We start from the raw sequence: 26423 nt of genomic DNA on the forward strand, positions 1-26423 counted from the left end.
AAAATCTGTGTTAGTGTTATTGCTTTTGAGGAAATCCAGTTTGAACCGGTTATAGGGCTGTCTAGACTGTGAAGCGTGACGTCATAATGACATTCTTGAAATGCTTTGTACACGGCGCATTTACCTGTGCAGCTAGCATAAACAAAACGTAGTACCCACGTACCAATGTAAAAAACACAATGTAAACACCCTGTATTTAGGGGATAGGATAGGTTAGGGTTAAAAAAGGGGTTAGGGTTAGTTAGGGCTAAGGGGGATAGGGTTAGTTAGGGCTAGGGGGTTAGGGTTAGTTAGGGCTAGGGGGTTAGGGTTAGTTAGGGTTAGTTAGGGTTAGGGTTAGTTAGGGCTAGGGGGCTTAGGGTTAGGGCGTTAGGGTTAGGGTTAGGGGGTTAGGGGGGTTAGGGTTAGGGTTAGTTAGGGCTAGGGGGTTAGGGTTAGGGTTAGGGCTCAATCAATCAAAACTGATCACGTGATTTCTCTCAGCCAATCAGAATCTTCCCCTATCTAGGCTCCTTATACTACTCGGGTGTGACCGGTCGACAGGGGATGTTAACTCCTCCATGGCACCTGATCCCACCTCTGATGTTTTGGAGGTCCTTGTCTGCTCTGGTCATATTTTGTATTGTTTTATGGACTTATGATCTTGAATACTGTTCGTTATCTCCATATATTTCAATTTGTGTGTCAGTTTTTTTTTTTATCTTGCCTAGTCTAAGTTATAAACAATAGTCATCTTAATACCATGTTTTATTTAAGGCCTTCTTTGTTTTATCGATGTATTTACTTTCCATAACAATTTTATCATACCTCTGATAGATCCTTTATTGATATATTGTCATTATAGTCATTATATATTAGCAAAAACATACAGTGCAGAGAATCTGTATGTAATTTTGCGCTTTACAAATAATAAAAAAGTACAGAAATTGTGAGTGATCAAAGCATATGTAGTTTATACAAAGTACAGTATATTAATGGAAATAACAACATTGGTTAGTATTTAAACCATGTGATGTTGAAGACATGTGAAACACAACTTTTTGATAAGCTTTTTCCGGACACAAGTTATCATGCACAATTGATTAAGAAATATTAGAAGTGGCTATCAGACAAGGAGAATAGATGTGGGGAGTCCCCTTCTCCCTCCAACCTTAACGACATATATGCTCCCATCTGTTAAAATGATATAGTTTAGTCATTATGCTTGGCAATCGAAGTAAAATAACTAAAGTTTATTATAATTAACAACATAAACCTCATACAAATGATACAATGCACTTAATTATGAAAGAATAATTAATAGTGGGGTATGTAGTTTTAAACCTCAGTTCATACATTTAATTTTAACTTGTCCAAATACAGTGTCTCAGAGTTTTACATGTCCTGGGATCAGAGGTACTACATACATAGTACTTGAATACACATTCATTGATCCATCTTATCCTGACCTACAATGACCTTTCTAGCAATGGTAACCAGAAGCCAGAGGACTAGGGTTGACTTGCATCTGGATTACATTGTTGAATATTTACATTTGCAAATATCTTTTTAGATGAACCTATTGAAAAGAAAATATGTTCAATTCTGTGTGAATTTCATTTTGGGATCAGAGGTCATTGCGCGACCGGATCACAGAGCGATGTGTTATTTTGACCAAACAATTTATAGGTTATTGCGCGTCACTACATAGCAATTCGTTGGCCCGTTCGTGTAATAAATACAATTTAACTCGAAATGTATTCGTTTCAAATGTAAATATAAGTAATAAACAACAATGTTAAAAAGTTCACTGGGAAATGAAGTTTTAGCTTGTTCTTGATCAAATCTACTGAGAAGCCCTTCGGGCTTCACAGGATTTGATCACGTGATCAACTAAAAGTTCATTTCCCAGAGAACTTTTTAACATTGTTGTTTATTTCTTAAATAAAAGCGTTTTTATTATCACAAGATGTACTTGTCAAACACAAGTTTTGCAGCTTCTAGCGAAGGTTTCTTTTTTAAATGCAAATCAAATATGTTGGTACCCTAAGTAATGTCTACGCACAAGAAATACATTTGTGAAATATGAAAGCCCTAGCACCATCTGCTCAAATGCTATGGTCAAGGTTATTTTTTTAAATGTAGGTCAAACTTCAAGGTCAAGGGGTCAAAGCTGTTTGGTATCTTAAGGAATGTTTTTCACAAGAATTACATATGTGAAGTTTAAAAGCCTTAGCCCTAACCGTTTACAAGTCATGGCCAATGTCAAAGTTTTTATAAAATAGGTCAAATTCCAGGTAAAAGTTTTTGGCATCTAAAGAAAGGTCATGTCACGAAGATTACATACGTGAAATAAGAAAGCCCGAGCACCAACTGTTAAAAAGATATGACCAAGGTTAATTTTGGGTATTATTTTGCAAAACTGGGTCAAACTCAAATGTCAAGGTCAAAGGTCAATTTGATGTACCTAGAAAAGGCCTTATCACAAGGAATATACATGTGAAATAAGAAAGCCATAGTCTCAACCAAAAACATTGATATGGTTACTTTTTTTCGAATAGACAGACAAACAGACGGAGGGCAGCTTTAAAGTTTTTGTTAATAAAATGATTTTCGATGTTTTTATTTTCCTGTATCTTTTTTTACCTGTAGGTAGGTAGATCTATATTTGTTTCAGTCCATGATGAGGCATTACCAAGAACCAGGAACAATATTTTTCTGAGTAAATCTTTAATTTTTTTTTTATCATTTTCTGATAAGATTCAGAATTATAGGAAGGACAAACAACAGGACTTAAGATAAACTGGAGTGTTTGCTGTCACTGATTCCGAAAAACTATCTGGGTCTCACAAACAATGTGACAACAGAACAATTTCAATGACTTCATATTTATTCTCTCATAAAAAGGTTGACCAGGATGATACCAGCCTGTAGATAGGACCAGTCTCTGAATAATGTCGGGTGTGCTCGGGTCTCTCTGTATATTGGCAGCCATTGCTGGGTGTTTGGGTGTCGACCTAACCTTACAACCGGGAGGCTTTGGATCGGGTGTTGTCGATTCGGTGGTCAGTCGCATCAGAGAATCGTGTCTTTTTGCAGACGACAAGCGTTTTCTCCGCCGTTTGGCTTACGTACAGTCAAGAGATGGAACAGACACCAAGACATACAGTAGAAGTTACTACCATGGAGGAATCTGGCAGGTATAAGTCCAACTGATTAACTTTAAACAATCAGCATCTTTTAATTAAGCTATGTTTCTCCATTGAGCTTTAGTGGATAGATCCTTCACTTCACTAACATATTTTGCAGGTAGATGAAGACAAATTTCGGCAAACACAAACTTCTTCATCTCTACAAGCTCAGAGAAATATCATTCTGAACAAATTCGGGATTGACTGGCGTAACGTCGCTTGGCAGGATCTACGTAAACCGCTATACTCTGGAATCGCTGCTGCTCTATATACCATCTTACACGGCGGAGTCAGTTGGAGGATTGAGGACCAAGCAAACACATATGAAAACTATTTTCACAGTTTCGGAGGAAACAATTTCACTGTCCAGGCACAGCTTCTTGATCAAGGTGAGATTTTAAGAGGCAGATGTAAGAACAACTCGCTTCTGTATACCACTATTCTGTGTTCGTTATCTCAATCGAACACATATTTCTATGGCATCATTTTTTTCAAATACCCTTGCAAAAGGTCAATTAAAAACCTTCACTTTATCTTGAAAGCTTTTTCCCACTACTATACGTTGTTTTAAAGATTCTTGATATGATTGTCCTCGTAATCATTTAAGTAAACTGTCAAAGAACACCCCATTATGTTTCTTTATAACAGCAAATCTTACCATTAACTTATAATTTTTTTTCAGGTTGCCATGGAAACGAAGCTCTTGAGCTAGTTTTATTAGTGGACAGTTCAAACAGTTTATCTCAGGATGACTTTACAAGAGCTAAATTTTTCATGAATAACATCGTTGATTCTTTTAATATTGCTTCAGATAAAACTCGCGTCTCTGTTATTACTTACTCCAATAACCCTCAGATTGAGTTTTACTTAAATTCATACACATCTAAGTCACCCCTGAAAAGTGCAATACAAAACTTGCCTTTTCGACCTGGATCTACGAACACGGCAGGTGCAATACAAACGGCGGTAAATAATGTATTTACAGGCAGTCGACCTAATGCCGCAAAAATCGTTATTGTGATCACTGATGGACAATCAAACGACTTGTTAAACACACAACATGCTGCCGACAACGCCAAGAATAACGGGATTATCATGTTCTCTGTCGGAGTAGGAAGTCGAATCGACCAAAGTGAACTCAACTACATGGCAACGACGCCATCTTGTACGCACGTGTTCACCGTGTCTGGGTATGACGAGATCAAAGCACTGAAAGAGGAACTTATTCAAAGTTCATGTCGAGGTAAAGTTTGAATTTCTTTTTTGTTTAAGAGATTTTTTTTCTTGTTTTGAATAGTTGGTTATAATTTTTTTTCTTTTAGCCCCTGTTTACATCAATAGCACCTTTAGCTGCGTCTTCGAAAAGTGTCCGCCTTTAGCTGTTTTGACCTCAACACCTGGAGTTACAATAGAGGTACTTGCTAGAGTCGGAATAGTATTACAGAAATTAGTCATCTTTATACATTCCTTACGTTTTATATTTTTTTTTTTCGTGGTTAGAATTTTTGTCTGACAATATTTTCTAACGATACAGTTATTAAATCGTAGCACTATGAAAAGAAAGGCGTCAAGGCTTTTAAGTAGGTCATTATAGCCTACTTAAGTAAGCACGCTATGCTTCACCGATTTTATCTGGAAACCCTACCTTTGGCCAGAGTAGTATAGTTATAGAAGGTCAAAAACACATTTTTCTCTAGGTCTTCTGACCAATCTAATTAAAAGTCTGTTAAATTTGTCAAAAAGCCTTTGTTAATACAAAGTGCCATGGTCCTTTTGAAGGGTAGATAAATTAGAATTTTAAGTCAATTGAATCTGGACTTCTTTCCAGTAGATTTCTGAACCAAAACAGAATTGGATTATGTTACACATAGTGAAGATATTTCTTGTCTTTATTGCAGACAAATGTTACGTGTGGCAATGGAAATATTTACACGGCTTTCAACAGTCCTTACCCTGGACCGAGTTACTACCAGTCTCTCAATTCTGTCTCTTCCGGAAATCCTACGTCAGTATTCCATAACGCTTCCGGGGACCAGACTCTGTTTATTAACCTCGTTGACGCCTTAAAGAACCAGATCAGCTCAAGCGCTGGCTGTGTCATCACCATAACACCCTACCATGGAGACCACACAGATCACAGTAAGCAGATTCATACCACCAATATAAATCGGTATGTGTCTCTATTTAAATGAAGTTGATATTATATAACATTTCAACTCATTTTTTTCCAATAGCCATGAAATGCTACATCGATGGGATAAAAATCGAATGCCCGGACAATTGTAAAGGTATAACATTTTTTAAAAATTTTATAACCAATGTATTTGAGAGAAAAATTTCATTTCCTCCAGACTCACTAAAATTCCATTCTGCATTTCCATTTTAGAAAAATGGAATTTCCCAAATCCTTGCACCCCGGAAAATATTGCAAAGGGACTCCTTCAGTTTGCACATCCCACTGATTCGACGAAATACTTGATGTGTAACCAAATCGGAAAACTATATATCGTTCAGTGTCCACAATACGAGTCCTATTACCAGTCGTGCCAACAATGTGTAGGGAACTTCACTTCCTGTGTCACAGGCAATAAAACCAATGTTGATTCCTCAGCAAGTCCGTGCACGCTCGCAAATTTACAGGCGGGTAAATTCTTCTTTGTTTATCCCTCTGACAACACTAAGTTCATCCACTGCGATGTCTGGGGCAAGGCATGGGCCTTAAGTTGTCCAGGAGGAGAAGTCTGGGATCAGAATATATTAACCTGCCTTCCGGTCGACTCTGTCGGACAATCGTCGACAAGCTCGCCCTCCATCATCAAACCCGGTGTCTCTCATCACTATGGCGGCGATGAAGTGAATGGTTACCTCTGTTGTCCGACCTGTCCTCGTTTTTCCCCTCCTTGCACTCACTCTAAGATAAACTCTGGGAGATTGTTCCATGCGATTGCTGGAGATCGTCACCATTACATCCAATGTGACCTCACAGGACGAATGTATTGTCCAATGAGCTGCGCTCCTGAGGCGGACGGCTCGCTCGATTTCTTCAACTACCAGACGCAGACCTGCGTAGATGGGTCCCTGCTGGGTGTGGTCGGATGATGTAAACTTTTAAGCTGTATCGTGTTTAAATGAGATGCATTTTTGCTGTATCATGTTTATTTTTGAATTAAATAAATAAAATACATTTTTGCAATGCATTAGTGTTTTGATTAGTAGTGATTCGCATAATTTTTTTCTAGCTCAAAGAAAAGGGAGCAGTGACAGTTTGTATTTTTCTGTACACTTTAACAAGCGTTCTCCCTTTTGACTTTTAACCCAATAAAATGTTTCCAAACTTAACTTTGCTCACTTCAGCAAAATGACAATCCAAAGGAATTGGTTTTGTTAACCTAAGCCACTGGCTTACGTGAGCTTCTCAGAGCTTAATTTGTCCAGTGTCAGTCCATGAACTTTTGACGTTTGAATTCTCCTGAAGATCCACGAGACCAGGTTCAATCAAAACTGGCCACAAAGTGTGCTTGGTTAAAGGGGACCAAACCCTCATCCAAAGGCAAATACTGTGTAATTGAGAATTAGTAAAAAAAAAAAAAATCTTTGAAAAACCTCCTTTTTAAAAATTACAGGGGAGAAAAACTTCAAAAGAAACCAAAAAATTAGATCGGAAGCATAATGCTTCGTTCCTTTTTTTGTCCTTTTATTTGTCTTTTAATATTCGACTGGAACTTCTGCATGGGATCCGTGAAACCAAAAAACCGAGGACTACGACCAAAATATTGTTCTGCTTATAACCTTCTAATTTAAATTAAACATTGGATTAAGGTATTTCCATCCTCCTATGATGCTCTAGGTTTCTTGCAAAAACTGTTATTAATTCAAATTCATACCAAATACAACAATACGAGGGTCGTTCAATAAGTAATGCAAAATTTCATGTAAAAATAATGAAAGTAGTAAATAATACTGATGTAGCAATGTTTATTAACATATGAAACTAGAAGTGATTTATGGTGTTTTGTAATGATTAGAATGAAACATATGGAGATAACGAATAGTATTCCAGATCAGAGGTCCATAGAACAATACAAGATACAATTGTAGGAGCAGAGCGAATAAGGACCTCCAAAACATCAAAGGTGGGATCAGGTGCCATGGAGGAATGAGCATCCCCGCAGTGTGCTCTTTGTTATGATAGGGAAAAAACGGAAAAATCCGTCGTCAATTCAGTGCATAAAATTAATAATGGAATATAACAATAAATATGAATAACGTCAGTCAGCATTTGGCTCAATGATAAATTGTATTTTCTGACAAGGTCATTGTATCGACCATAGAACTTACGAAATGTCTTATTCTTGTTTCATCAACTTGTTTTTTAATACTTTTCCTCGTTTTAGAAATTGTTCATAAGTAGAAAATGCTCTTGCTTATTGAATCGACTGAGATATATAAACTCCGTATGCAGGTGATGAAGGTATATTAGTTGCTGCATATCAGCTCCTAAGTCGTAAAAAGTTTGATACAAGAAAATATTTTATTGCCTATTTAGATTTCCAATACCCACATATGTTACTTATTTAGTGCAAAAAGGTCACACAATGATATACACGCATTATTTACAAGATTTGTTCAATGATAAATAATTTAATTTTGTTTGTATTCTAGTCTCTCATTGGTTGATTTCCAAAAAGGAACGCAAATTATTTCTCAATAACCTGGTTTGGTATGGAGACACACCCCCTTGACAACCAGCTGAATCATCTGTATCCATGCAATCCCCTCATTTTCAGTCCTTGGGATTCATGGAAAATTCCAGATTTAATAAATGTACCTTTAACTTCAAATAGTAGCTTCGCGGATTATAAAGCGTAAACTGACCCAAACCAGGTTATAATCGAATAATTTGGCCAAGGATTAGAGTCATTCCTTAAATATTATTCAAACGTACGTAAAAAAAATTATATTTATTGCCATGGCTACATCTGATAAAATATTATAAAGATTAAAGGAACCAAAAACTTAAAATTGAAGTGCAGAAATGTCAACTTAATTGTACCGTAGCTCCGTAAGATGCACACTGACCCTCTTTTTTTCTGCGATTTTGAGTCATACTACAAGGGTACTTATCAAAAATATACTTCTCAAAAAATCCTTGATATAAAAAATTTCACGAGCGACATACCTTAAAGATGAATTTTGAAGAATTATTGTGGGTAAAAGCACATCACTTTGAGAATTTTTTAATAGACCGATGGAATATTTACGCGTGTATTCTCTAAGCCATTTGTAAGAAAATAGAATACCTAGATGATTTTTTCCTTTGTCAGAATTCACAGGTACCTGACGTTGCTTATTTTTCTTTTAATAAAAAAAATATACACATACCTAATAATTATTAGGTATGTGTATAATTTTTTTTTATTAAAAGAAAAATAAGTAACGTCAGGTGCCTGTGTCAGAATTCTATGAAATGCTATGAGGATAAAATGTTTAGAGTCTTAACAATGTATTTTCGGTTTTCAGATATCATGCATCACACACCATCGATATTTTGTGGTGCACACAAATTTCAATCGACAAGATTATAACTCATATTTTAATTCCCCAGATCCCTCCCACTTTCTCTCTCGAATTATTGAATTAATTTGAAAACTATACAGCGTAGGACGCAAGCTTCACTTCAAGTCGTAGCGGCTAACCCAGCAGCTAGGTGTTAGATATCTAATGAAAGGGCAGGACCTAGCCGCTAAGTGTTGAAGTTTGTATAAAAATATATCAATAAAAACTTATTTTGGGGACAATAAAAAGTTTATTTCAAGCGCAAATATATATGTAAACATTTAATTCACTAAGATGTAGAAAATAACCGTCCTTTTTGTTCAATCCTTATGTACTGCGAACTTGTAACTAAGGAGGCCATCTTGGATTTGGGACTTAGCATTAAATATACCTACGTAGTGGCTAGGTTAGCTCTCTGTTCAAGAGCGTAGCTTTGCATAGCGGCTACGTAGCAGCTACGCTGTTGAACGCACGAACAAAGTGAAAGCCTTTGAATTCATTGTGACGTCATAAACTTCCGTGATTTGACGCTAAATTTTATGTTCGTTTACCCAGTTGTCAAGACATTCGCCCCTGACGAAGAAATGAGTTTATCTTCATTATAAGATACAAGAAGGACAGAAAATTTTGCAGGCTACATCTGGTGATTCAGCCAATCTGGATGTCAGACAGAGAGAATAATCAACTGGACAAGGATATTTCGCTCAATTTTTCTCCTTCGCCAGAAAATTTTTCCCAGCAGCCGTGCAAATTTTGTCATCAGTATCACAAACTTCCTGAAAATTTGAAAAGGAAGTTCGAAAACCAGTGCGACGAAAAATGTTTTAATCAACTAAATTCTCGGTGGATTAAGTTGACGAAAAATGAAGTACACCATGAAAACGTCGAATTTAGCGTTCTTTATCGGGGAATTCAGGCTATAAACGACTTAATATTGAAACAAATTGAGAGGGCCTTACAATTTGACTGCATATTGAAAGATTCTAAATTACATGAGGAAATAACATTCACACCAACAAAAACAACGCAGATTAAACGAACAGAACCGATCCAGAAGGGGAAGTTTACAGAAGAGGACCACTCAGAGGAACAGAAGTCGTCAGAAAGTGAGAGATTTAAGGATAAGGGATTCACAAGAAAAGCACGGAGAGGATACTCGAGGAGAAGGGGAGATGAAAGTGGTGTTAGGGATGTTAGGGATCAGGCCAAGCCGAGCCTGGAGGTGAGCCACACGGTCACCGAGTCCCATCAGCTACTGCACGTCAAGACTATCATTGGACTGCTCCATTCTATTATTGACATCATTCTCTTTACCATGTCAGGCTCACTTGTCTTTGACCTGAATGACGCGGATATTTGGAAAGGTTTGTTTTAATTAAGTTTTATAAGCAAACGGAAATTTTCTGTCAAATTAACGATGTGAATTTAATCTTTTCTGGTTAATTTCGAAATATACTAATATTAGTTATTGTCTGATTGAGAAAGTCGTTGTATCATTAATTAATATGCAGTATAGATATTGATGCCTGCATAACGATAAGATCTTCATAGTTTTTAATGTCAACTTTATAATCACAACTTCCATGTATTCCTTCCTCCAATGTTTTCTATTGATCATATTGACAGACTCATGAAAAGTTTTCAACGTTTTATTATTTGAGGTGCCGTTTGTGACGTCACAATCGCCTTTTCACGCGCACTTACTCTGTGTTGATCCGATGAATTTTGAGACTAATAAGTAGGCCGAGTCTAATGATTTCTACGCCTTTGGCGTTTATGCAAATTATCACGCAAGCCAATCGATTGATCACATCATGAAATCGGAAAATAAGACAGTTATTCCTTAAATAAGTCATGAATCAAGTAGACCTACTGTTTGTTTATATATTAATCATATTTAGAGTAATTGTTTGTTTATAAATATATGCTTATACTTTCTTTCAGGTTTTACAAATAGATGCAAAGAACTAGAGTCTCAGCTTGGAATTCTAACAAACAATTTTTTGGAAAAGAAAATCTCGGAAAAAATGGCGAGAAAAAAGAAACGTGAAGAGGACGTGCTGGGATTGATAGAATCGCTGGAAAATCGTCCGGTTTGTATTCCTTCTGGATTGTACATTTATATTGATACCAGGCCTATTGACAGTTTACACCAGTTATCGATTTGTCGATTTTATTTTCTTCGGGGGGGGGGGGGGGGGGTCAAGCAGCAGAACTAAAGTTTAGACATATTATATTTTTCTTTTGTCACTAAACTGGATTTTTCGTGATTAAGTGTGTCAATTTTTCAGAAAATAATGCATTAAAAATGAAATATTTTAATCAAAATAACCATAAACGGCCGGAAGGACAAAACGACACTTTTCAAGGAAATCGTGTATTTAAATAATATAGAATTATCCCTCTTAGCACATGATCAAGGTGTAAAGGCTTTATGGCTAATAATAAATAGTAGGGCGATGGTGTTTTACTCGTTTTCAGTCTTGCAGCATTTTCCCCATTTCAAAAGAGCACTATAAAAAGACAGCAATAAAATGATTATAATAACATCTTTTAAGTCGATACGTTTTCAGATAAAAATATCCAGGCACATTTCATCTTTCTTACGAAGACTCATTTACAGACAAACGATCGTATACGCTAAGACATGCCAGACGAATGCTGAATACTGGTACGCAGAATTGTATTTTGAAATACGGGAAGGGAGGAGGGGAAAAAATTCAACTTACCTAAAACTGGAAAGTTATCCTAACTCGAAAATCCAACCTATATGGGAGGGGGGACCGACCTTTCAATAAATATTTTTAAAAATATATATAGAAAAAAGTGGAGTAGAACATGCCAACTCCCCATCTTATGCTATGTGTTGTATTCTGTTTTTGTAAACGTACGTTATATGAATAATTTATTGGTGTTTCATCATTTGTTGTGTTATTTGCACGTCATTCAATGTTAGGTAAACTAGAGTCACTAGAAACAAATTTATAAGAGTTTATCATCATTGTTTTTCTTCAGACCCGCTCTAAAGTGAAGCGACTCCACAAAGCCACACAGATCCTGGTGGAAAATGAGCGACAGATTGGACTGATCCAGGGGGAGATAATCTTTATTAAGGACATCACACTTATCTCCCAGTCCCTCCGAGACCTCTTCACTTTCATGGAGGGCGAGTTATCCAGGTACGTCCTCCTTAAAAATACGAATTCAGAATGAGTCCTCCTTATAAATACGGGTCCGGAAAAGACAGATGAGAGGAAGGTTCACAAAATCTAAAGATAAAAATTTAATCTAAAATGTACATGAAAGGTACATCATACATGTAGTAAAACAGGAGGGAAAATTTATTGGGATAATGGTAAGAAAGATCCAATTTCTCTTTGTTGAAATTCTACTTTTCTTGTGAACTCAGCAATGCAAAGCTCTGAGAGTAAATTTTGGGGATGTTATCTACAAAATTAAGTAAATTAATACATTGATGTGCGGTCATGCTTTCCCAAAAGAAAGCAGGAACATCTTGTTTCGTCACAATTGACTCCTTGTCTTTTGACACAAATTGATTAATTTCTAACTTCTGAGTCTTCAAGAGAAACATTACCCCCTCTTCAATCCTGTTATCGGTATAAGCCGTTTTATTTCTTTGATTCAATTTCACATATTAGCATCAAAAATCCAAAATCAAGAATAAACACGTAGGAAATCTGATCAAAAATGAAAATATAGTTTTGCCCTGTCTGTCTGTATGTCTGTCCGCAAAAATTTAAATTTTGCCCATAAATTTTGAGGTACCACCAAATCTGACCTCTTTACTTTGACCTTGGAGTTTGACTCCCCTTTTACCAAAAATTCCCAGTCTTTAACCTTGGCTTGTATATTTCAGTGTGTATTCATTGTAACAAGACCTTCCAAGGGGTATAAATATTTTGGACTTTGAACTATGAGTTTGATCACTTTAAAAAAGAATTAACTTTGTATAAATTTTGAACAGTTAGTACTAGGGCTTTTATATTTCACAGGTGTGTTTCTTGTGACAAAACATTCATCTGGATACCAATAATTTTGACCTATTGACCTTGGAGTTTAGGTTGTATTTGAGAATTTTCAACCCTCGCTTTAAGCTGCCATACGGGGACATCAGTGTTTCACGAACACATCTTGTTTCCTATAAAAAGAGAAAATATTAGATGAATTATTAAATCCAGCTAGTAAAAGTGTTGAAGGTTGAATATTAAACGAAATTATTCAAGACATTCACATGACAATGGAAAGTACAAGCGTGTAGAGTATGAAATGAGATGTAAATGGATTCCTGTAATTAATACTCAGCATGGTTTTGTAGGAGTGGAAGAAGAGTTTCTAAACATAGAGCCATTAAAGGCGAAAAAGATGAGAGAAGGGTGGCTATGGAAGTAAAAGATGACGCCGACAAGAGTCGGGCTATAGCAACGGAAAAGTCAGGAATGTCAGAAAAGCTGGGGCCCAGTGGAGAGAAAAAGACTGGAGAAGAAAAAGTTGGTCAAGCTGAAGGGACATCAAAAGATGCAAAATTATCAAAGAAAGATGCTGGCGAAGGGAAAGCAAGGGAGGAAAAACCGTCTGAAAAGGGTGAAAAGGGGGCATCCGGGGGAGTGGATGACGTCAAAGATCAAGTGGTCAAAGCCTTACAGGGGAAAGTGGGAGAGCTGGGTGACCAGTTAGGAGGGCACGTCAAGCAGATCGGGGGACAAGTCTTCCAGGGTCTGCTGCAGAAAGCCAAGGACATGACCAATCTGAATATCAACAACGGGACAACCGACACGACCGATGGTTCCTCCGAGAATCTGCACGTGGATTCGACGTGTTACGTCGTCCACAGTGTTTCTAACGACTCAGATGACAGTGGTAGCCCAGTGCCGACGGGAAATTCACGAATCCTCCATTTAATGAGAAGCATGAGAAGATCCTGTAGACCTAGGTTGAATGAGGAGAGACGTTCGCCATACACACGAAGAGTGGATCAAGACGGCGACAGTCAATCTACGAAAACCTCCTCAGAGTCTGAATCGTATTCAGATCAGCGGGACATCAAGCCATCCAAAGAATCAGATTCTGAAGATACGGGGACTTTTGTAAAACCACGTGTAGGCAAACCACTTCGACGCCATGCTGAAGTTTCCTATTCTGTCACAGATGCCGAGAACACAGGGGAAACTACTAAAATTAGTGAACCGAAGTTATCTCCCTGTATAAAGAAAGGAACTCAAGTAAAAAGTACAAAATATTTAGATGAGAGTGAAGTTTCTTCTTCTGATACCAAGGTTTTGGACTCCGAAAACATAGATGTTACAGAATCTAGCTCAAATATTTCACCACGTCTTAAAAAGGGAAAACAAAGATTGAGATGGTGGAGGAACAATGACACAAAAGACTATGAGAGTGATACTTCGCCGTCCTATGAATACCATAGTCGTCCAAAAGCAGGAGGTCAGAAAATAGATATAGGCGGCCCTAAGTTATCACTTAGAATAGGAGATGTTGGGGTCAAATTTTCGCCTGAAGGACGACTATTACCTCGTGAGAAACAAGAAAGCAGCACAAGCGATGAAACAAATAATCGAGTAGCTTCTACGTCTAATGATGAAGAAATAAGAGGTGTTTCTGTTCAGAAAAGGACTAAGAGAGCAAAGGGTCAAGACCTTGGGGACGTGACCCGTGAACGTGCTGCTGCTGGAAGTGGAATGTTCTCTCGCCTAAAAAAGCTGTCATTTTACGAGAAACCGGAGATTGAAAACAAAATGGTATTTGTGGAGGAAGGTGATGATTCAAGCTTGAGTGATGATGAGGCGATTGTGTCTGGTTCCGATGACGTCATCGAGTTTGTGACGTCCTCTCGGAGTAGCGAATCAGACGCAAAGAAATCGCAGTCAGATACCAGTGTTTACACAAAACCAGCGTTCTATGATAAATCGGTTGGATCAGAAAATAAGGAGACTATGTCGGAATCCACTCAAGTAATCCTCGAGGAACCCATTGTTAACCGTGTTAAGAGAATTGCAGAAAAGACCGCCAAATATACATTTTCAGCTATTTCTATCGGTCTGGGTTCCTGGTCTATTCGCTATTCGTATAAATGTTACACTGAGTGCAGGGTTGACTGTTTTGATATGTCAATGTATGAGAAATTATTGGAACTAAGACATGTATGAATTTAGTTTGAACATATATGATTTTGAGCACTATAGAACATACAGGTCAGATCTATTATTGAATTCACTCAGGCCTGTAGAAAGTAAAGAAGACGAGACGGTCTGAATGATATTGTAGTAACCTGGAGTCATCTGGGTCAGGTCATGATTTAGATATCTGTAGTTAACTATTAAAGGGAAATGCAGTCATTACATGGACAATGATTTTATGTGTATGAATTAAATTCAAACATAGGACATGAGTACATCTTGAGTTCAGACTCAAATTTTTCTAAGTATTGAAAAGGGAATTCGTTCAAATGGTGTAATTTTATTCACTCAAATTTCCATAAGTGCATGATAACTCAAAGATACATTGCTTTTAATTCAATGTACATTACTTCATGTTAAACTTGAGACTTTAAACCATTCAGATTTTTTTGTCTTCTTGTGTAACTGCTTATCAGTAAAAATAACAAATTGAAATCATTGTGTTAATTCATTAGTTGATTATTTGTTGAAATTTATTTGTTTAATTAATCTGCATTTTACTCATGTTTTACTTGATTCTCTCTTTAACATACATCGATTGAAGGCACACACAAAATTGACACCATTTAAATTCAAGAAATTTTAAAGAACAGAGCAACTTCACAGTGCTTGTATCATGCATGCAAATAAATAAGAAGCATTTTAAAAATATTTTGTACATGAAAAATATGTACTGCGTATATCAATTTTCAGAAGCGTACGCAATTCTCCTAGAGTCTCTTGCTTTTAAATGAGTTTAGAAATATGTTTGAAATGTTAAAAATGGTGAAACAAAAACATTAGGTCCATTAAAAGAGAAATCTTAATATTGGTACCCTTAGCAAGACAATGACCTGGGTTTTGTTCGTTTATTCTTGAATTTAAAGGCGGCGGAGTTTGGCGCGAAACCAGCCTAGGTAATAATGCAGCCATTTAAAGTGTTTATGTATAAGTTTGGCTTTGTTTACTTATTGAATAAAACCTTTACTGGATTACACACGCTGTGATCGATATATTGATTCTCTCATGTCTGGTATCCATTTAAAATGTTGTAAAGAAGCGGAGCACCTACAAGACAACGGTAAGTGTGGGCGTTCTATGAAGTAACTTTTTCATCATAACTTTCGAAATCTTTGAATGCATGGTTTAATTTTATTATCCAGTACAGTTATAACTGTAATCTACTACAGCGCTGATTGGATTATAGATTAAAATTTAATAGCAAAACATTCACAATTAAAATCTTGTAAGGTTTGACTCGGCGTTTAAAAACAAGAATAATCAATAAGTAAATTGAGATCCATGCTAAAAAGTATCCAATATGTTAAAAAATTGCACATTGTCCATATAAAAAACTTGAAGGATATTTACAGCAGTTGCATGAACTGCGATATGAGAAAATTCGGGCAGCACTATGGCAGAGCTAGATGTTGCTACTCGACAACGCCAGATCGAGATTCTACAGTGCATGGTTTCCCAAGACGAGGACGAAATCATATGGAAGTTGTCAGCTAATAAAGACATCATGAAACAGAATATTGGATTCGGTAATTATCGCTTTCGGTGGAAGTTGCACGAATGCTTGTTACTAATTAAGCACCTGTAAATTTTCAATGAAACTTCGATATCGTTTGTAGTCTTTCTGACAAATTTTAAAACGTTTGACTGTCTCTTGTAATACATTTATTTCTTCCATCTTCTCTTCAGATTACGAGAGTCGTAACAGGATGTGCATCTGTGGACAGATGTTTGAGAAATTACGTCATAATAATCACGTGTTTCATGTGGAGAAGATGTCGGTATGGGTGTTGGAGGGGCGCTGTCCACACGTGGAACAGACAGCAGAGTCCACCCCACAGCACGCATCTACAACATTCCTCCTCTCTGCCTGCGCGCTGGGAAAGTTAAGAGTGATTAAATTTTTAGTTCATGAACACGATTGTACTTTGAATGAACCTACACGAGCAACACTCTTTGCTCCAATACATTTTGCAATCTACAACAAAGACGTCGAACTGTTTAAATTCCTTACATCGAAGAAAGTTAATATAAACGTTTGCTGCAGGGGAGAAGAGAGATACTCGGCTTTAATGCTAGCTGTACTAGAGAATGCAGAAGAAATAGTACAGATGCTACTGAAAATGGAATCGCTGCAAAAGAACTTTGTGAACTCGTACCAGAAAGGAGCTCTGTGTTGTGCGGTAGAAATGAACAATAAGAGAATGGTCCAACTGTTGACTGATAATGGTGTCATGGCTACCCCAGGTACTCTTTATCGGGCAGATATTTATGGCGATGACGACATCACAGAGCGTATACTGCAGACACGAGAGGCCGACTTTTATACTCCACAGCAGCAGCATACCCTTATCTACTCTGCTGTTGTGAAAGGTAGGAGCATAAAGCCTTGTTATTAACTCGCAACGGAGTTGGAAGGGATAAAGTAACCTGCTAAGTTATAATATCTATGTGTAGGTGGATGGGTTAGTTTGTCAAGTGTAAAGGAAGAGAAGTAATTTGCATCTAGATCGATGTCGAATTCTGTCTTGATTCATATTATGATATACACTTTGCTTTGCGTGAACTATAAAAGATAGCTATTTTACCTTCTGAACTTTATATAGGAAACATTTTAACAGAAGTACAATAATTACTAGTATTATTCTCTCTTGCAAGGGAATTCTCCGCTCTGCGATGCCCTTGTTTTGAATATTCTTCATTAGTTTTGGCATAGTTCCCCGTTGTCCTTCTCTTGAAACACAATCTGTACCGAATTTCTACTGCGACACTTACGAATTTGAAAAATGTTCTCCATAAATTATCTTTAATTTCGTTTTAGGTAAAGCGACATCTCTGAACTTGCTTTTACAACATGGCTTCCAACTGAACCACCGCCCGGATTATCTCTGTCCAGTGGAAGAAGATCCATTATTCCACGCCACCTTACAAAATAATCCCGAAATGATTAACATTCTATTAGCGCATAAAGCAGACATCAGCAGAAAAATATATGGCACCACCTCTTATGATTTAGCTAGAATATTAGATTTAAAGGAGGTGTGTGTGATCTTAGAAAATGAATTGCACAGAAGATGTCTTCCCGTTAAATCCGAACTTCAGAATAATGCTAGTCCCTATATGACCATATTAACTCTAGCAGGAGTAAACAAAAAAGAATTTGTCTCTAAGCTTGCTTCTAAAGGTCTTGATATCAATGCCAATGATGATGGCGGGTTTACACCATTGCATGAATCCATAAATCGTGAAGACGAAGCCATGGTGAAGCACTTGCTGCAGTGTGGCGCAGATCCTAACCGACAAAGCGCTGAACCCGGTTATATGACGCCTCTTCACATCGCCATTATAAAAGGCAATCTCAATCTAGTTAAAATGCTGCTGAGTTTGAATGTGAAGATGGAGGTGGTTCGTCCAGTCCTCGTCTTGTGGGGAACAGATACGTACTACACCGATTGGATCGTGGACCCCAAACTGATGCCGCGTCACCGCTCTTCTCTGTGTGACGCCGTCTGTAGGAATTTCGTAACCATCGCTCTCTTTCTGTTGGATGCTGGCAATAGTATAGCCGAAGAAGACCCAGAGAGTGTTAAATTTATGATCAAATACACGCGAAGTTACGTCATTCGCAGACGACTATTGGATCATATGCAGACTCCTCGAAACTTGGGTGAGCTGTGTAGGAATTACCTCAGACGAATGCATAGGAATGATATACAAGAGTTTGTGGCGTCTCAAGAACTTCCTCAATCTCTGAAACAGTCGTTACTGCTGCAAGACGATATTGAGTCTTCCCTGTTTGTCCAAAGAAATAAACAATGTACCTTCTAGAAACATAGAGAGATGTCTAATAATAGGGTACCATAAAATATTTTGTAAAAAAAAAATAAATTGAAGAAAGCTGTTCTTTTAATAAATGTGAAATGCTAAAAAAAAATTAAACGGATAATAATATAATAATACACAAAACAGTATTTTTAAAATTTAAATTCCTTTTACAATAAAATGAATCTTGCAGAATGCTATATCGTGAGCACAAGATATTCTCTGATTTCATTATACTAGTAACTGTTATAAAAGCGTTCGAGACATATATATAATGGCATGTTTTGCGCATTTTTTGTTTCCGGACAGTTGTTTACAGGAAGGTGCATTACCGTGTTAACCGATGACATTCCATAATGAATAAAAATCGTCATCCATAAAGATATTAAAATTATTTAATGGCACCTGCCGAAAAATACACATCGATGCCCGATACTTTAAAATGAAAAAAGGGTTTAGAGATACTCAGATATTGAGTATCCATGTAGACAGAGAATTCCATTATTATGAGGGTTGAACCAAACATGGCCTGCGGGTCTTCATTTCTTCTGACATGAAAATCTTTCTGCTACTCTTCGTTTTGAGTTATCAGTATAGTTCGTTTTCTTTAAAGAATAATTTTATTTTTATAATGCGTTCTTTGCTTGTTTGTTTTTTCACCGTCCATCTTAATGATTTTACACCAAATGTTATAGAGTCTGCCAGTGGAGAGCTATAGGGTAAGATATACTCTGCATTCGAGGCCACGGAAGAAGTAGAAATATTTTCCGTGCCTGCACCTACTACTACATGAAGCCTCGGTTTATCCTAGTAACTGTATAGTCTCATTCAAAAGACCAGTCTCCACGATACGCAGTAGGATTATGTCTAACTCAAATTGCAGAGTTTCGTGTCAGGTTTGACTTATGTCAGCTGTAATTCACCAAGATCAGTTTGGTTCAGTGTGTATCAGGTGTGGCTTATGTCAGCTGTAATTCATCAAGATCAGTTTAGTTAAGTCTGCATCAGGTCTGACTTATGTCAGCTGTAATTCACCAAGATCAGTTTATTTTAGTGTGTATCAGGTCTGGCATACATCAGCTGTAATTCATCAAGATCAGTTTAGTTAAGTCTGTATCAGGTCTGGTTTATGTCAGCTGTAATTCACCAAGATTACTTTGGTTCAGTGTGTATCAGGTCTGGCGTATGTCAGCTGTAATTCACCAAGATTACTTTGGTTCAGTGTGTATCAGGTCTGGCGTATGTCAGCTGTAATTCACCAAGATTACTTTGCTTCAGTCTGTATCAGATTTCGCTTATGACAGGTTTAGACATAATCAGGTCTGGTTTATGTCAGCTGTAATTCATCAAGATCAGTTTATTTCAGTGTGTATCAGGTCTGGCTTATATCAGCTGTAATTCATAAGATCAGTTTGGTTCAGTGTGTATCAGGTCTGATTTATTTCAGCTGTAATTCACCAAGAACAGTTCGGTTCAGTGTGTATCAGGTCTGGCTTATGTCAGCTGTAATTCACCAAAATCAGTTTGGTTCAGTGTGTATCAGGTCTGGCGTATGTCAGCTGTAATTCACCAAGATTACTTTGCTTCAGTCTGTATCAGATTTCGCTTATGACAGGTTTAGACATAATCAGGTCTGGTTTATGTCAGCTGTAATTCATCAAGATCAGTTTGATTAAGTGTGTATTAGGTCTGGTTTATGTCAGCTGTAATTCACCAAGATCAGTTTATTTTAGTGTGTATCAGGTCTGGTTTATGTCAGCTGTAATTCACAAGATCAGTTTGGTTCAGTGTGTATCAGGTCTGGCTTATGTCGGCTGTAATTCACTAAGATCAGCTAGAGTGCTCCAGTTCATATATGTTAAACATCAAGCTCAGTTAGATTACAGTTTCTGTCAGATCTTTGAGAGCTTGTCTCCATCATTTCCTGGCACAGTTGCAGAGACAATCTTTATCTAAGACAGACATTTTCTGTATAGTACATCAATGTTTCTAGGTCTATTCTATCAATAATTATCAGAGGCTAAATGGGACAATTTTTATCCACCAGTCTCTAGAACTTGCCGGAATTACAAGTCTTAGATTTTGTTTGTTTGTTGTTTTACGTCCCTCTCGAGAATTTTTTTACTTTGATGAAGACGCCACCAATTGCCGATTTAGGACTGCAAAGAGGTAGAGCCACTTTGGGCCTTATTTGGCCCTGAGAATTTCTGAAAATTCAAAACTGCTCAGTTTAGGTTGCAAATGCAGTATTTATCACTTGGACTGTTGGTGACCACGTATCTATTAATTGTGATGTAATTTCACATCTAGTCAATGCATTATGACGTCATAAAATGCGTCATTTTCCTCATATCCTGTAAATTCCTTTGAAAATGACCTAAAGTTGAAGCATTTTTTCAATATTTCATATAGAGCACAACCTCTGATCCAAAATATGCCAATACAAAATGAAAGGCCTATTTCTGAAGATCAAAAACATGTTTTATTTTTTGGATCGTGGGCTGTGCTCATATTTTAATTCTTTGCTCAAGGTAGTCAAATAAGCATATTTTCTGCAAATTTCAAGAACATTGCAATTTCTCAAAGCCTGTTTTCAAATATTTAGATTCTCAAAACGAAATTTAATAACAGAACATGAAAGCACCAAGTGTCTACTTTTTTTTGATACATGAAAATGGAAAGAGGGTGATAGTTAATTAATTGATATAAGTACAGGGGCATTTTATGCATAAGATGGCTCTTGCTCTTTATTCCTATGCTCGGCACTCAGGGACCATTGAGCAGTGAGGGTCTTTTTCGTGCCAACAGCTACTGCGACACGGGACGTCAATTTATACGGTCTGATTCCACCGACCAGTCTCCACGGCAAGCAGTGGACGTGCTGATATTAGGCCTTTTTTTACACATTGAGTTGTCTACGAATTTTTTCGGGTTTTTTCCCCAAACATGCAAAGGCGCATACGGGTGTGACCGGTTAGCAGGTAATGCTTATTCCTCCATGGCACTTGATACCACCTTTGATGTTTTGGAGGTCCATGTATGCTCTGCCCGTATTTTCTAATGTTAAATGAACTTTTGAGCTCGAATACTGTTTGTTGCCTCCATATAATTATTGTCCCCCGCTTTCGCGAAAGTGAGGGGACATTAAATCTCATTCGTCTGTCCGTCGGTCTGTCCGTCTGTCCGTCAGTCTGTCCGTCCGTCACAAAAACTTTAACCTTGCCCATAACTTTTGATTTAGTGGAGCCATGACTTCCATATTTCATATGTGAATTCCTTGTGACAAGACCTTTGGGTAAAACCAGATTTGACCTTTTGACCTTGACCTCGGAGTTTGACCCACTCTTACATGAAAATTTTAAACTTTTACTTTGGCCATATCTTTAGAACAGTAGATACCAGGACATTTATACTTCACATATGTCATCTTTGTTAAAAGACCTTTCATCGGTTACCAATAACTTTGACCCTTTGACCTTGACCTCGTAGATTTCCGTACTTGTTAAAAAACTTTAACCTTGGCTATAACTTTTGAACGGAAGGGGATAGAGCTTTTATACTTCATATATGTAAACCTTGTGAAAAGCCCCTTCATTCGATGCCAAGAACATTGACCCTTTGACCTTGACCTTTGAGATTGACCTGCTTTAAATAAGCAAACTTCGACCACAACTTTTAAAGGGTTAGGGCTAGTGCTTTCATACTTTACATATTTAATCCTTGTGACTAGACCTTTCATATCATTACAAGAACTTTGACCCTTTGACCTTGATCTTGAAGTTTGACCTACTTTAAAAAAAAAAAAAAGAACCTTGGCCATAACTTCTGAACTTTTAGGGCTAGGGCTTTCATGCTCTACATAAATATCCTATGTGGCAAGACCTTTCATTTGATACCAAATTACCTTGACCTTTTGACCTTGACCTTGGAGATTTTTGTACTTATTGAAAAACTTCAACATTGGCTTAGATTCAAATTTCACAATTGTTTTCCAGTGAGAATATCCTACTTTTGGTACCAATTAATTAAATTTGCATTTAAGAAAAGTTTAATCTTTGATATGTTGCCATACAGGGGCGTCAGTGTTTCACAAACACATCTTGTTTACATTTGTATTTCTTGTGAAAAAGCCTTACTTTAGGTACCAACATATTGATCTGAATTTGAGAAAACTTAACCTTCGCTATGTTGCCATACGGGGCCATCTCTTTTTACAAAGTCAATTTATACGGTCTGATTCCACCGACCAGTCTCCACGGCAAGCAGTGGACGTGCTGATATTAGGCCTTTTTTTACACATTGAGTTGTCTACGAATTTTTTCGCGTTTTTTCCCCAAACATGCAAAGGCGCATACGGGTGTGACCGGTTAGCAGGTAATGCTTATTCCTCCATGGCACTTGATACCACCTTTGATGTTTTGGAGGTCCATGTATGCTCTGCCCGTATTTTTCTAATGTTAAATGAACTTTTGAGCTCGAATACTGTTTGTTGCCTCCATATAATTATTGTCCCCCGCTTTCGCGAAAGTGAGGGACATTAAATCTCATTCGTCTGTCCGTCCGTCACAAAAACTTTAACCTTGCCCATAACTTTTGATTTAGTGGAGCCATGACTTCCATATTTCATATGTGTATTCCTTGTGACAAGACCTTTCTTTGGGTACCACCAAATTTGACCTTTTGACCTTGACCTTGGAGTTTGACCCACTTTTACACAAAAATTCCAATCTTTTACTTTGGCCATAACTTTTGAATGGTAGGTACTAGGACTTTCATAGTTCACATATTCATTCTTTGTGACAACACCTTTCAATGAATACCAACAACTTTGACCTTTTGACCTTGACCTTGGATATTTACGTACTTATGAAAAAACTTTAACTTTGACCATAACTTTTGAATGGTAAGGCTTAGGGCTTTCATACTTCCTATTTATAATTCTTCTGAGAAAACCTTTCATTGAATACCAAGAACTTTGCCCCTTGGACCTTGACCTTTGAGTGTCGCCAACTTTTCAAAACGTTTACCTTGGCCACAACTTTTGAACAGTTAATACTAGGACTTTCATATTTCACATATGTATTTTTTGTGGCAAGACCTTTCATTTGATACCAACAATCCTTGACCTTTTGACCTTGATCTTGGAGATTTTTTGTACTTATAGAAAACTTTAACCTTGATCATGACTTTTGAATGGTAAGGGCTAGTACTTTCATACTTCACATATGTAATCCCTTTAAAAAGACTTTCATTGGATACCAAGAACATTAACCCTTTGACCTTGACCTTGGAATTCAGTGATAATTTCTAAATAGATGACTTATGATAGGGCGTTCATATTAGACACAAAATGTCACAGAAAATGACATCTCACCCAAATAGACATTGAAAGCGGGGGACCACAATTCCTTGAATTTGCTTGTATCATTTGAATCCGCGACGTAAAGAAACGACGTAAGGAACATACTTTAGAGCAGACGCTCTAACCACTGCGCCGAGCGGGCGAGTCCGATCTTAGACGAAGAACAAGAACCTTTACAACATTCAAATATGCGTCCAATGCAAAATGAATAAAACAGTCAAAGCATTTTACGCATCTCCATCCTCAACACAACTTTACACACTCCTATACTTCATGTAAATTTATACCTAATTCCTTTAGTACATTGAATAACGCTGGTCATAAAATATCAATTCGTATTCCATATATACTGAGAATCGAGAATTTTTATGCCCCCGTAAACGAAGTTTTGGAGGTATATAGTTTTTGTCGTGTCCGTCCGTCCGTCCGTCCGTCTGTTTGTCTGTTTGTCCGCAAAAACTTTAACCCTGCCCATAACTTTTAATTTAGTGGAGCTATGACATTCATATTTTACATGTGTATTCCTTGTGACAAGACCTTTCTTTGGGTACCACCAAATTTGACCTTTTGACCTTGACCTTGGAGTCTAACCCACTTTAACACTAAAATTTTGAACTTTTACTTTGGCCATATCTTTTGAACAATAGATACCAGGACATTTATATTTGGTATATGTATTTTTTGTGGAAAGACCTTTCATTGGATACCAACAAACTTGACCTCTTGACCTTGGAGATTTCCGTATCTATGAAAAAACTTTAACCTTGGACATGGAACTTTTGAACATTACGTACTAGGGCTTTAATTTCATACTTCACATATATAATCCTGATGAAAAATCCTTTCATTCGATACCAAGAACCTTGACCCTTTGACCTTGATCTTGGAGTTTGACCTACATTAAAATTACAACATTGACCATAATTTTTGAAGGGTTTAGACTAGGGCATTCATACTTCACAAATTTAATTCTTGTGACAAGACCTTTCATTTGATATCAAGAACCTTGACTCTTTGACCTTGATTTTGGAGTTTGACCTACTTTTTACAATCTTTAACCTTGACCATAACTTTTGAACAGTAGGGGCTAGAGCTTTCATATTTCACATGTGTAATCCTTGTGACAAGTCCTTTCACTGGATATCAAGAATCTTGACCCTTTGACCTTGATCTTAGAGTTTGACCTACTTTTTACAAACTTTAACCTTGGCCATAACTTTTGAACGGTAAGGGCCAGCGCTTTCATACTGAACATATTTAATCTTTGAGACAAGCCTTTCTTTAGAATCCAACAACTTTGACCTTTCGACCTTGACCCAGAGTTTATCCTATATTATAAAATGTTAACCTTGGTTATAACCCTGAAACAGGTGTAGCTAGCGTTTTGTATTTCGCATTTCTTGTGAAAAGTCCTTACTTTGGTACCAACATATTTGATCTGCATTTGAGAAAGCTTCACCTTCGCTATGTTGCCATACGGGGGCATCAGTGTTTCACAAACACATCTTGTTTTTTTCTTGATTTTTTTACTTCATTTTAATGGACAGAAAATGAATTTTATCACCAAATGTAAAAACAAAAAGTTATGGGTCTTTAAAAAAAAAGGAGTGAGACACTTGATTCATGAGATAAGAATCTGTATGGAAACCATTACTCCTTTTTATTACAGTATATAAATCAAATTTTAAAATATCACCGCCATCTTAATATTATTTACATAATTTTATACATAGGTACTGGAAAACAAGACTCCATCCTCAATATTCTATCCCGGGGCTGGTTCTCCAACTAACCAAAGAAGCCCCGGGGCTGAATAATGGGAGGGGGCCCATTCCAGTATCTGTGGCTATGAAATTTGAATTCTACTTTAGACAGTTAAGTCCTTTGGTTTTCTCTCAAGATACATGATAATATTTATCTGAAGTATACTTAACAGAAGATCTTAATTTATTGAGGATTACCAATCTAAAGATTTATGTGTCTTTGTTTCACGGAGTTACTAGGGGTTATTAGATATCACAAATATATCATCTATACACTGAGTGCTCGACAGCGATTGAGAATTCCGCCAATATTGTGTCAACAATACGAGTCATTTTCCACAGGCAAACTCTGATAAAAACAGGTGCTTTTTAATTTACTTTTGGAGATAAGTGTTGGAGCAGTGACTCGCCGGACGAGGCGAGGTGTAACGTGGAGAGGCGGGTGGTCCTACTTTAAGGGTGGAGACACCAAGTTCTTGTTCAGAAATGAACTCTAGGTCGTGATCCTGAAGGAATAAAAAAAATATCGAAAACTTTCAAG

The 26423-nt window shown here is 37.1% G+C and overlaps 3 protein-coding genes across 3 annotated transcripts; all 3 read left to right on the forward strand.

The window, feature by feature from the left end:
* Window positions 1–2901: 2901 nt before the first annotated feature.
* LOC134269533 (uncharacterized) lies at window positions 2902–6294 on the forward strand. The gene is made up of 7 exons (XM_062751736.1): window positions 2902–3179; window positions 3289–3559; window positions 3853–4413; window positions 4493–4584; window positions 5069–5309; window positions 5405–5458; window positions 5557–6294. Exons 1-7 carry the CDS (start codon window positions 2934–2936, stop codon window positions 6267–6269), a joined length of 2178 nt encoding a protein of 725 aa, XP_062607720.1. The 5' UTR covers window positions 2902–2933; the 3' UTR covers window positions 6270–6294.
* A 3042-nt stretch (window positions 6295–9336) lies between these two features.
* LOC134269535 (uncharacterized) lies at window positions 9337–15385 on the forward strand. The gene is made up of 5 exons (XM_062751738.1): window positions 9337–10090; window positions 10671–10819; window positions 11742–11905; window positions 13063–14276; window positions 14346–15385. The coding sequence occupies exons 1-5, from the start codon at window positions 9388–9390 to the stop codon at window positions 14906–14908; spliced, it is 2793 nt and encodes a 930-aa protein (XP_062607722.1). The 5' UTR covers window positions 9337–9387; the 3' UTR covers window positions 14909–15385.
* Window positions 15386–15452: 67 nt separating this feature from the next.
* On the forward strand, window positions 15453–18863 carry LOC134269534 (poly [ADP-ribose] polymerase tankyrase-2-like). The gene is made up of 4 exons (XM_062751737.1): window positions 15453–15998; window positions 16291–16464; window positions 16625–17308; window positions 17757–18863. The coding sequence occupies exons 2-4, from the start codon at window positions 16332–16334 to the stop codon at window positions 18761–18763; spliced, it is 1824 nt and encodes a 607-aa protein (XP_062607721.1). The 5' UTR covers window positions 15453–15998; window positions 16291–16331; the 3' UTR covers window positions 18764–18863.
* The last annotated feature ends 7560 nt before the right edge of the window (window positions 18864–26423 follow it).

The sequence above is a fragment of the Saccostrea cucullata genome, unplaced genomic scaffold, assembly GCF_032062105.1.
Source record: "Saccostrea cucullata isolate Sc308-1 unplaced genomic scaffold, CSIRO_AGI_Scuc_v1 ctg8803, whole genome shotgun sequence".
NCBI classification, from domain to species: Eukaryota; Metazoa; Mollusca; class Bivalvia; order Ostreida; family Ostreidae; genus Saccostrea; species Saccostrea cuccullata.

Coding starts and splice junctions, on each gene's coding strand:
- LOC134269533 (XM_062751736.1), top strand. CDS start 2,934: ATGTCGGGTGTGCTCGGGTCTCTCTGTATATTGGCAGCCATTGCTGGG. Junction 4,414..4,492: donor TATTCAAAGTTCATGTCGAG/GTAAAGTTTGAA, acceptor TTTTTCTTTTAG/CCCCTGTTTACATCAATAGC. Junction 4,585..5,068: donor CACCTGGAGTTACAATAGAG/GTACTTGCTAGA, acceptor TCTTTATTGCAG/ACAAATGTTACGTGTGGCAA.
- LOC134269535 (XM_062751738.1), top strand. CDS start 9,388: ATGTCAGACAGAGAGAATAATCAACTGGACAAGGATATTTCGCTCAAT. Junction 10,820..11,741: donor AATCGCTGGAAAATCGTCCG/GTTTGTATTCCT, acceptor GTTTTTCTTCAG/ACCCGCTCTAAAGTGAAGCG. Junction 14,277..14,345: donor TGAAGGACGACTATTACCTC/GTGAGAAACAAG, acceptor CTAATGATGAAG/AAATAAGAGGTGTTTCTGTT.
- LOC134269534 (XM_062751737.1), top strand. CDS start 16,332: ATGGCAGAGCTAGATGTTGCTACTCGACAACGCCAGATCGAGATTCTA. Junction 16,465..16,624: donor GAAACAGAATATTGGATTCG/GTAATTATCGCT, acceptor TCTTCTCTTCAG/ATTACGAGAGTCGTAACAGG. Junction 17,309..17,756: donor CTACTCTGCTGTTGTGAAAG/GTAGGAGCATAA, acceptor ATTTCGTTTTAG/GTAAAGCGACATCTCTGAAC.